This window comes from Ictidomys tridecemlineatus, chromosome 9 (genome assembly GCF_052094955.1).
Source record: "Ictidomys tridecemlineatus isolate mIctTri1 chromosome 9, mIctTri1.hap1, whole genome shotgun sequence".
Classification (NCBI taxonomy): domain Eukaryota; kingdom Metazoa; phylum Chordata; class Mammalia; order Rodentia; family Sciuridae; genus Ictidomys; species Ictidomys tridecemlineatus.
The window spans coordinates 100,244,955-100,256,962 of NC_135485.1; the positions used below are offsets into that span (position 1 = coordinate 100,244,955).

Sequence of the window (12,008 nt, forward strand, 5' to 3'; positions counted from 1 at the left end):
AGTGGCACTGGGAGGGAATCCTTCCCAGAAAGGGGAGACAGACTGGCAACTAAAGAAGAACCTAATAAACATTTTGTTTTAGTATTAAGGGAAAACATTTTTTTAATTAATTTATTTATTTTTAGTTGTAGATTGCACAATACCTTTATTTTAATTATTTATTTTTGGATCAAACCCAGTGCCTCATACATGCTAGGCTAGCACTCCACCACTAAGCTACAACCCCAGCCCAAGGAAAAAATAACTTTGAGGTAATCAATATGAGTCCTTTGGAAGCAGGCCTAAAAGAGAGGACCAAATTTTTTTTTTCCTAGCAGCTTATAGCATCTCGGTATTCACTCTCATTGCAGTGGGTTTCAGGTTCATTGTTAGTAGAGGTCTTCTCAACTTCCTTCCAAGAGCTCAAATGTTTGCATGAGCTGGGTATGCTTTCATCAGGCATAATATGATTCTCTCAGTTCAGTTATCTTACAAAGAAATAATTGCACAAAAATTAACCTACTCAATTTTTATTAATTAGGTTTTCACATTTCTCCTAAAAATAAAATATCTTAAGTTTATTAAATTTTAAGAGTAACTTTAAGAGTAACTGGAGAATATTATGCTAAGCAAAATAAGCCAATCCCAAAGAACCAAAGACTGAATGTTTTCTCTGATAAGCGGATACTAATTTATAATAGGGAAAGCTGGCTAGGAAAAAATAGAAGAATAGAAGTAACAGGGAATTGAAGGGGGGGTTATAGGGGTAGGTATGATGGTAGAATGAATCAGACATTATTACCGTATGTGCATATATGATTACACAACCAATGTAACTCTACATCATGTACAACCAGAAAAATGAGAAGTTATACCCCATTTATGTATTATGTGTCAAAATGCATGCTACTATCATGTATAACTAATTAGAACAAATTAAAAACACAATAAATTCTCAAATGCAACTATATTTACCCAATAACTCTAAATATATTTCTTTTTTACACAGATTAAGGTCCAAAATATTGTTGCACAAACCTGGAATGTTTTTCAGCCTCTTCTTTTTGGTTTAGTTGGATCAGAAGTAGCTGTTTCATCTCTTGAAACAAATACTATTGGTAAGAATAATTAAAGCACAAAAGATATGATTCAAAAATATTTAAGAAAGTTATAAATACTTTATTTTTTCTAATAATGTATCTTTGACTACAGAGACCTTCTTTAGAAACTCATGATAATGTAATGTATTTGCTCTTCCTTGACCCTATTTGGTTTTGGTTTTGCTTTTGCTTTTAGTTATCTGTTTTTTGTTATGCTAATTTTTTTAGCTGTAGATGAACACAATACCTTTATTTATTTATTTTTATGTGGTGCTGAGGAATGAACCCAGCGCCTCACACATGCTAGGCAAGTGTTCCTCCACTAAACCACACCCCCAGCCCTGGTTTTTGTTTTCTAACCAAACATATTACTTAATATCTTCCCTGAGTGATCTGATGAAATAAAGATTAAGATTTATTTTCTTAGATGAATATAGATACCACCAGATATTTTCATTTAAGAGTATTTCAAAAAATGTCTATTAGTTCAGAATTGCAGAAGTTCAATTCAAATTCTATTAGTTCAGAATAAAGTAAATGTCTTCTGTCTCATTTTTCATGGAACTCCCACCATTAGATAATCTCTGGCACTTTATGCCAAAGTTTCAATCATATTTGCATTCTTTATAATTATTATTTTTTGTTTTTGGTACTGGGGATTCAACTCAGGGCCACTTGACCACTGAGCCACATCCCCAGCACTATTTTGTATTTTATTTAAAGACAGGGTTTCACTGAGTTGCTTAGAGCCTTGCTGAATTGCTGAGGCTGGCTTTTAATTCAAGAGTCTCCTGCCTCAGCCTCCCAAGCCACTGGGATTACAGGCACATACCACCGCAGCCGGCTGCTTATAATTATTATTTTTACAGAAAAGTAGACATAAAGTAGCAACAGCTTTAAGACATTTTTAAAGTTTTAGAAATAGTATCTCTAGACATAAAGAACCATTTCTTCTCAATTATTTTTGGTATTTATGTTTGTTTGTATCTGTTACAGGGCTGTGTGTTATTACCATGAGTTTGGCAGTGTGTGTTCGAATTTTAGTGACATTTGTATTGATGTGTTTTGCTGGTTTTACTTTTAAGGAGAAAATATTTATTGCTTTATCGTGGTTGCCCAAAGCAACAGTCCAGGTAAGAAATAGTAAGTCATTGTAATAATTTTAATCTTGATTATTTTTTATAATTCTTAAAGAAAAATGTTACTCCAATCACAAAATGCACAAAATATGTGATATTTAACTTTACTTTTTAAATGTTTGATTGATAACTGTTTATTAAAATTAATGGAACTTTTAAAAAATGTTTCAAAAGCACTTAGTCTGAAAATTTTAAATGTACTTTTCATGACAAATACTTCCTAAATTTTATACAAATATTTTTCTACTTTCCTAAAATATAAAATAAGAAAATATTTTATATTTTGCTGAATATTATAGAGTTAAATGTTTTGATTTTAAAGTGGAAGTACTTTGGTTTTTTTTTTTTATCTTTCCTAAAGAAAGGGTTATCTTTCCTAACCTTGCCAATCACTCCACCACATGAATGCCTATGAAATTTTTAATTATGCATTTATTTTGATGATTATTTGATTAATAATCAAATTCCTTCAATATATTACATAGGAATGATAGGGACAGTATCTAGTTTTTGGTGTTCTGTTTGGGTTTTTTTTTTTTAATTTTTTCCCCTAGGATTTAATAGTCATTAAAAGGCAGGAGGAATGTAGAATGCTTACAAAATGAATGAAAGAAGAGAGAGACATTATAGTTTTGCCCTATTATTCAGTGATATTCTCCTCCTATTAAAAGATATTGCTACTTGTTAGACTGCTTAACCTGGCAACAAAATACTTTAATTTTCTGGATTTCTTTCTCTATTGTTTTCAAAACAGAAGGTTATAAATTTCCATGCAACAAATTCTCTGATATCATGGTTACAAAAGCAGGCTCATTAAGGGTAGTCTTTCTCTTTTAAATATTGTTACTTATCTTTAACCTCAGCTAAATTACTTCTTAATTTCTTAGTGCCTCAATCTGCTCATTTCACAGTGATATCTGCGCATCTACTGCAGAGTGGTGTTGTGAGAATTAATTAAATAATCCATGCAAAGTGCTTAGCATAATCTCTGGCACATGAGTAGTTCTCAGTTAACAATGTTATTATTTATTTTACCTTCAAGCAATATAAATAATGATAACTGTTTTTAACCTCTGCCATGGAGGTTAAAATAATAATTAATCTACAAAAGAAATATCTATTACTCTATTCTCCCTCCTTCCAATGATACATTTGCAATTATTTTGTTTGCTCATTTTTTAAATTGTACTTATTTATTTATTCTAATTAGGTATACCTATGTATCTAATGCATTTTGATTCATTGTACATAGTTACAGCACTAATTTTCATTTCTCTGGTTGTACAGGATCCTCACACCATATGTGCAGTCATACATGTACCTAGGATAATGATGTCCATCTCATTTCACTATCTTTCCTGCCCCGGTGCACCCTTCCTTCCCCTCCCTCCCTTTGCCCAATCACAGTTCCTCCATTTTTATCAATCACCTCCCCTCATTATGGATCAGCATCCACTTATTAGAGAGAACATTCAGCCTTTGTTTTTTTTGGGATAGCTTACTTCGCTTAGCATTATATTCTCCAACTCCATACATTTACCTGCAAATGCCATTATTTTATTTTATTTTAATGCTGAGATATATTCCATTATGTATATATACCATAGTTTTGTTTTTAATCCATTCATCTATTGAAGGGCATCTAGTTTGGTTTCACAGTCTAGCTATTGTGAATTGAGCTGCTATACACATTGATGTGTATGTGTTACTACAGCATGCTGATTTTAAGTCCTTTGGATATAGACCGAGTGGTGGGATAGCTGGGTCAAATGGTGGTTCCATTCCCAGATTTCCAAGGAATCTCCATACTACTTTCCAGATAGGTTGCATCAATTTGCAGTCCCACCAGTAGTGTATGAGTGTGCCTTTTCCCTCATATCCTTGCCAACATTTATTATTGCTTGTATTCTTAATAGCTGCCATTTGACTGGAGTAAGATGAAATCTTAGAGTAGTTTTGATTTGCATTTCTCTAATTGCTAAAGGTGTTGAACATTTTTTCGTCTATTTATTGATTGATTGTATATCATTTTCTGAGAAGTGTCTGTTCAGTTCCTTGGCCCATTTATTGATTGGGTTGTTTTGGGGTTTTGTTTTTGTTTTTGTTTTTTGGATGTTAAGATTTTTGAATTCTTTATCTATCCTGGAGATTAGTGCTGTATCTGACACGCATGTGGCAAAAATTTCCTCCCAAAATGTAGGCTCTCTCTTCATCTCATTGATTGTTTCTTTTGCTGAGAAGAAGCTTTTTAGTTTGAATCGATTCCACTTATTGATTCTTAAGTTTTATTTCTTCCACTTTAGGAGTCTTGTTAACAATGTTATTATTTATTTTATTTTACCTGGCCTAAAATAAAAAATAAAATATTATTTATTTTATTTTAATATTTTATTATTTATTTTATTTTAGGCCAGGGCCTAAAAATCCAATGTGATGTAGATTGGGCCTAATTTTTTCTCCATTAGGCACAGGGTCTCTGATTTAATTCATAAGTCCTTGATCCACCTGAGTTGGATTTTATGCATGGGGAGAGATAGGGGTTTAGTTTCATTTTGCTGCATATGGCTTTCCAGTTTTCCCAGCACCGTTTATTGAAGAGGCTATTTTTCCTCCACTGTATGTGGCACCTTTGTCTAGTATGAAATAACAGTATTTATATGGGTTTGTCTCTGTGTTTTCTATTCTGTACCATTGGTCTACATGCCTATTTTGGTGCCAATATCATGCCATTTTATTATTATAGCTTTGTAATATAGTTTAAGGTCTGGTATTGTGATGCCACCTGCTTCACTCTTCTTGCTAAGGATTGCTTTGGCTATTCTGGGTCTCTTATTCTTCCGAATGAATTTCATGATTGCTTTTTCCATTTCTACACTTGCAAGTTTTTAAAAAATATTTCTTCTTAAGTTTTAGGTGGACATAATATCTTTATTTTACATTTATGAGTGCTGAGGATCGAACACAGTGCCTTGTGCATGCTAGGCGAGCACTCTATCACTGAGCCACAACTCCAGCCCCTACACTTTCAGTTTTATAGGTAATAATTTTAAAGAAGGTATGAGAAGAACCATCCACTCAAGTCCTACTGTATTTTATTCTTTTCTTTCCTTTTTTCCCCTCCATTCTTTGCTGCTAAAATAAAACTGACAAAGCTTCAGTCCTTTCTCTTATTTCTCTATTTAAAGATACTGATGAAAATTAGAATGGAAAAATAGAAGATGTCAAGAGAGTAAATAAAGAATTTAGTTCACAAATGTAAAATCAGTTTACTAATTGGATTCTTCTAAAGAAATAACACTAAACCTCAGTCGTTAAAGTGTGAATCATTTATCACTTCCTGGTAGTTCCTATAGAGTTATCAAGATGATTAAATAAATGAATAAAATTAATAAATGTACAGCTTTAAGAATACTACTTGAGGGCTGGGGCTATAGCTCAGTGATAGAGCACTTGCCTCGCACATGTAAGGCACTGGTTTTAATCCTCAGCACCACATAAATAAATAAAATAAAGGTATTGTGTCCATCTACAACTAAGAATATTAACAAGAAGAAAAAGAAGGAGGGGGGGAGGAGGAAGGAGGAGGAAGGAGGAGGAAGGAGGAGGAGGAGGAGGAGGAGGAGAAGGAGGAGGAAGAGGAGGAGAAAAACTTGATGTAATCCCGGCAGCTCAGGAGACAGGAGGATTGCAAGTTCAAAGTCAGATGCAGCAATTTAGTGAGGCCCTAAGCATTTTAGCAAGACCCTGTCTCAAAATTAAAAGAATAAAAGGGGCTGGGGATGTGGCTTAGTGGTTAAGTGCCCCTGGGTTCAATCCCCACTACCAGAAAAGAAGAGTACTTAACATATGACAAATTCTATATAACTATGTAAAAATTAATATTAGTATCACCATTATCGCCATCATCATCTCTTATTAGTAATCATTTCTTGACTGTTCTTTCATGTTCAAAATGTTTCATGTTCTTTTCTAAACTTAAGATTCTTTAAAGTTGATTTTCTGTATAATTTATCTTTTTCTTCCTGACATCTAGCACAATAGCTTTTGCTCGGTAAACAGAAAGTTAACAAAAACAATACCAACTTTAATCACTGATTTGGGATATGGAAACTATCTTAAATTGAGGGCTTCTTTTGCCATAATGTCCCATCTCAGATGAAATGTTTCTACCATGATGCCATTACTTTGCATCTCCATAGAAGATATATTTATATTTAATTTCTAAAAATGTCAAGGCAATTTCTTGCCTAGATAGATAAATATAAAGAAAGAGGATTATGCCTCCAAGGTGGGGAACACCTGTAATTCTAGCAATTGGAAGGTTAATCAGGAGAATTCAAAGCCAATCAGGGTAATTTATGAAGACCCTGTCTCTACATAAAAATTAAAATCAAAAAAGAGATAGGGATATATCTCAATGGGAAAGACCTCTAAGTTCAATCCTTCGTATCACACACACACACAAAAAAAAAGCTTTTGTTTTATGTTACTAAAAATAAATATAATAGAAGATTACCTACAGGGAGAAAGATATGACTAAGTAAGTTCATTCTGTAACAGAATTCAAAGACATCCATTTCCTGGAGGAAATGAGGAGCAAGTGGAAAGAGTAAAACTCAAAATTATCTGAAAACCTACTATGTGCCAGATGTATTTTCATATTTAATTTTTTGCATTTTCATATTTAATTCCCACAACCATCCAGTGAAGTAAATATTATATTATTATTTTTACAATTAATTCAGTCAAGGAACTTGAGCCACTTTTAAAAGATCACTCGTCTGGTTGCTGTAAAAACAGAAGTCAAACTCAGTTTGCCAGATTCTAAACCTCTTCTCAGTTCTGTATCCCAAGGTGGAAGAACAGTAAGAGCAGCAAATCCTTGAGAATGCTGAGAAACCTCAATATTTTCATTCTCTTGTTGCAGCCAAGAACCTAGTGGTGTGTGGTAAAGGCAACCAAGCAAAATTTTGGTTCACTTAGAACTGGCAAGGTTCTGAGGGCAATTTGAACACACAAAAGAGAAATTTGAATATGGGAAACCTAAAGGGACAGGAGTACAAAATCAGTTCCAAAATATCTGCACACTGATTTGTCACTAGTACTCTCTTCCTCCACATAATATTTGCTAGAAAGAACATAGAACAGATGAGTAATGTATGAAAAGCCCTCATTTTTAGTCTTCTCTTTTTTTCCAACAGTCTAATGTAAATTTTATTTATTTTAGCAGAGCCATCTACTGTTATTATATGTTAACTTTGATTAACATTTTTCTTTATGTCCCATTTCATCCCTATATGCAGGCTGTTTTAGGTCCTCTGGCTCTAGAAACAGCAAGGCTCTCCAATTTCAACTTGATACCGTATTCAAAGGATGTGATGACAGTAGCATTTTTAGCCATCTTGATCACAGCTCCAAATGGGGCTCTATTTATTGGTATTCTGGGGCCCAAAATACTTACACGCCATAATGATCCAGACAAAATAAAACTGCGTTTGCCAAATGAAGCCCATCATTAAAAAGCTTATTTGCCATTGCCCACCTGCTTGTTTTAATGAATTATCTCACATGAAAGAAAAATATTAAAGTACAAATATATGGAGACTGTACATAGAACCCAGGATTTAGAAAATATGTGATTTCTCTACAAGAGCTTTTCTCTGATTTTTGCTTCTAAAGTAAATTTAATAAAAACAGTATTAAATGGAATGTTCTCTTAGTATTTACATATTTCAAAAACAAAGTTAATCTGTAAACACCCTAGAAGGATTGAAAATAATCCATAAGGCTAAACTTGATGTCATAATACAAACTAAATATAAAAAATTAATGACAGAAAAAAAAACTTGGAATGTTGAATGTGGTAAAATAACCTGTTTCCCAATGGCAGAAGCAGGATTACCCATCAGTAGTTCAGTCAAAAAGATGATCAGGAAAAGAAAAAAAAATGACAGGAATAAAACACATCAACTTTAAATGGGTCAACTAAATAGATTTTAAATTCTGGTTTTAGTGACTCCCTGAATAAATAAGTTGAATAAAAGAGTGAAAGTTAGTCTTTTATTCCTTCTGTTATGTCCTTAAAATGAAAATCCAGCTTAGCAATTTTTAAATGAAACACTACTGGTGGCTTTTGATTACAGAAATAATATAAATCACAAATGGAAATAAACTCTATATTTTCAATTAATATTTCTAAATCTAGGAATTAAAGGCAGTCTGCAGGAAATCAAAGATTAATAGATTTCTCTCTATATGAGTTCTGGCTGATGAAATCTACTCTGCTAATATTAAACATCACAAAATATAGTTTCAGTTGACTTCAAGATTATTTCAAAGTTTAGAGGAGTCATGGGAAAGCTTTTCAAATGGCCTTGTTGAATGATCTTTTAAAAATTATTCAGGGGCCGGGGATGTGGCTCAAGCGGTAGCGCGCTCGCCTAGCATGCGTGCGGCCAGGGTTCGATCCTCAGCAGCACCACATACCAACAAAGATGTTGTGTCCGCCGAGAACTAAGAAAAAAATAAATAAATGTTAAAATTCTCTCTCTCTCTCTCTCTCTGACCCCCTCTCTCACTCTCTCTTTTAAAAAAAAAAATTATTCAGGTTTCTTTGGCAAGGCCTGTTTTCCTCTTATACACAAGCAAGCTATTAAAATAGCACAAAATATATAATTTACAAATAAATTTGCCAAGTGAAGCCACAAAGATTTAAGGCAATCAAAACTATGTCTCATTTCACAGAGACTCAGAAAGGAAAGAGCCTGAGTTTCTGTATCACCACTTGAAAAATAATATCTGCCAATTAGATATATCTGCTCTTGAACTTATTATGTGAATAAGAAATAAACTTGTATTGTATTTGAACATAGATGTATAACTATCTATCATTTCTATTAAAATTAAGACCTTGAGTATAATACATTACCGAAACTGGCAAAAGTACAACATTCCTAGGTAACTCTGGGGAAAGAAAAAATAGCTACTGTTTTAGTAGCATTTTCTTATATACTTTTACCACAGCACAGACTCCATGCCTCATTTTCAACTATTTAATTCTAATATAGTATTCCAATTTAAACTGCACAAGAATTTTGACTAAATTTTAAATCATGAGGACATATCATTTTCACTAATAAGAAAATAAAAACATTTATCTTCATAGTATTTTGAGTCATAATTAAATTTTAAAATAGAAAGTTGATCTTATTAAAAGATATAGATACAGTAAAACATTTTTTGAATGAGAAACTATGTTTTGATTTAGGTGAAAATTTTTCATATCTAATGTTTTGTATAGATTTTTCTCTGTTAAATTTAATGTTCGATGTGTCCATTATACTGAAATATTCTCCTTTTAAAGGTACTGTTGCAGGTATTAGATCTTGACTTAAATTTTAAGTTTTCTATTTACAAACTTTATACAAGTTAATCATATTAATGTCATTTAAAAATCAAAACCAGTTACCCACATGTACAATGTTCAAGTGTGCATAGTATTTAGACGAATAAACATAAGACTATTGTTTCTAAGTTTAAAGTGTATCTATCTTTTTTATGCATTTTATTCACTAATAAAGGAGTTTTAATTAAAGCAAAAATTTTTCCTCAGTTATTGTGTTATTTAAAACAGAAGTAATATTCTGAGCTATTCCACAGTAAAGAATTACAAATCAAGGGCTGGGGTTGTAGCTCATTGGTAGAGTGCTTGCCTAGCACATGTGAGGCACTGGGTTTGATCTCAGCATCACATAAAAATAAAATAAAGGTATTGGGTCCATCTGCAACTAAAAAAATACTTTAAAAAAAGAATTACAAAATCAAAGAAATAAATGCTTTGCTGAAAATTTTTTTCCCACAGTCTATAAAGCATTAATGTGTTTTTATATTTTATTACTTTCAGGGAATTTGTTTTTGTTTTTGTTTTAAAAACAATAAGTAATTGTTTAAGCATTATATTTGTTAGACTTGATATTTGCTTTGAATATAAGGTTCAAAATTTCCTTTTATTTTGTATTTTCCATAATACTTAAATTTTGGATGTTTAGGTATTTTTCTTCAGTAAAGCACAAGCTTTTCTGATGATTCCTGATCCATTTTAAATAGTTGGACATCAGTGACACGGTAACCACTTTCTGGGCAGCCTTTTTAGCTTGGCAGTCTTGCAGTACAGTTATAGCTTCATCAACCTTAACACAGAGAGACTCTGAAGACTCTAGCATATTAAAGAAGCTGTGAATTATTAATCTCTAACAACATGCTGGGGAACTTAACAGCTACAATAAGGTGCCTGGCTTGAATAAGAGGAAACAGCCATTCACCCAACATTTGTGTTTTTTTGCTCTTCAAGAAAGGCGGTTGCCAACATGGAAGCAGCCAGATCCCTGACCTTGTACATGGACTGCAGACTGTTGATGGTAATTCATGGCTGTGCATTAAGATGTTACTAAGGATTGTGAACTTCCACAGCTTATTTATACTATGGAATGATCCAAGCAGTAGTAAATGCACCATCAGCAATTGCAGGATATGGACCCATTGTCTCTGTCAAAGATTCAGAACAAGTGTGTTGACATGGTTTGTGGAGCCTGTGAAGAAGCTAATCTCATAGAATTAACCCATATTGTCCCATCATCCCAAATATGGAACACCATTAAAAAATTATATTGAGCAACAAATATACCACATATTGTAACTTTGAAATAATTATTATTGGCTAACTTCACTTAGCATTATATTCTCCAACTGCATCCATTTACCTGCAAATGCCATGATTTTATTCTCTTTTATTGCTGAATACTATTCCATTGTGTATATATACCACATTTTCTTTATCTGTTCATCTACTGAAGGGCATTGATTCCACAGTTTAGCTATTGTGAATTGTGCTGCTATAAACCTTGAGGTGGCTGTGTCCCTGTAGTATGTTGTTTATAAGTCCTTTGGGTATACACCGATGAGTGAGATATCTGGGTCAAATGGTGGTTTCATTCCCAGTTTTCCAAGGAATCTCCATACTGCTTTCAAGATTGGCTGCACCAATTTGCAGTCCCACCAGTAATGTATGAGTGTGCCCTTCTCCCCACATCCTCACCAACACTTATTGTTTGTCTTCATAATAGTTGCCATTCTGACAAGAGTGAGATGAAATCTTAGAGTAGTTTTGTTTTGCATCTCTCTAATTGCTAGATATATTGAACATTTTTTCATATGTTTGTTGATTGTATATCATCTTCTGAAAAATGTCTGTTCAGTTCCTTGGCCCATTTATTGATTGGGTTATTGCTTTTCAGTAATTCTTCAAGTCAGGTAGCATCATTATTTCACTTTTGTTGTATTTCAATGCTGTATTTGGCTATTTTGGATCTTTTGCCTTTCCACATAATCCTTAGATTATATTTGTCTATATCAACAAAATAATATATGAGGATCCTGGTATGTGTGTTTGTGTGTGTGTGTGTGTGTGTGTGTGTTACCAGGGATTGAATCTAGAAGCACTCTATCCCTTTTTATATATATCTATCTTTATTCATTTTTTATGTGGTGCTGAGGATTGAACCCAGTGCCTCACATGTGCGAGGCAAGTGTTCTGCCATTGAGCCATAACCCCAGCCCTCAATCTTTTTTTTTTTTAACACAGAGTTTTTACTAAATTGCTGAGACTGTTGTGGAACTTCCAGTCCTCCTGCCTCAGCCTCCCAAATTACTGGGATTACAGGCATATGTCAGTGGACCCTAGTGGGAAATAAATACATTTTAACGATATTCTTTCTAGTCACAAACGTAAAAT

General features: G+C 33.1%; 1 protein-coding gene across 1 annotated transcript in view; it reads left to right on the forward strand.

Annotated features, from left to right (window-relative positions):
• Slc9b1 (solute carrier family 9 member B1) overlaps window positions 1-8,764 on the forward strand; it is an 86,969-nt gene extending 78,205 nt beyond the window's left edge. Inside the window, exons 10-12 of the mRNA XM_078021868.1 lie at window positions 989-1,097; window positions 2,076-2,212; window positions 7,522-8,764. Coding sequence (XP_077877994.1) covers window positions 989-1,097; window positions 2,076-2,212; window positions 7,522-7,737 — 462 coding nt within the window. The 3' untranslated portion in view covers window positions 7,738-8,764. The remainder of the gene's footprint in view (window positions 1-988; window positions 1,098-2,075; window positions 2,213-7,521) is intronic.
• The last annotated feature ends 3,244 nt before the right edge of the window (window positions 8,765-12,008 follow it).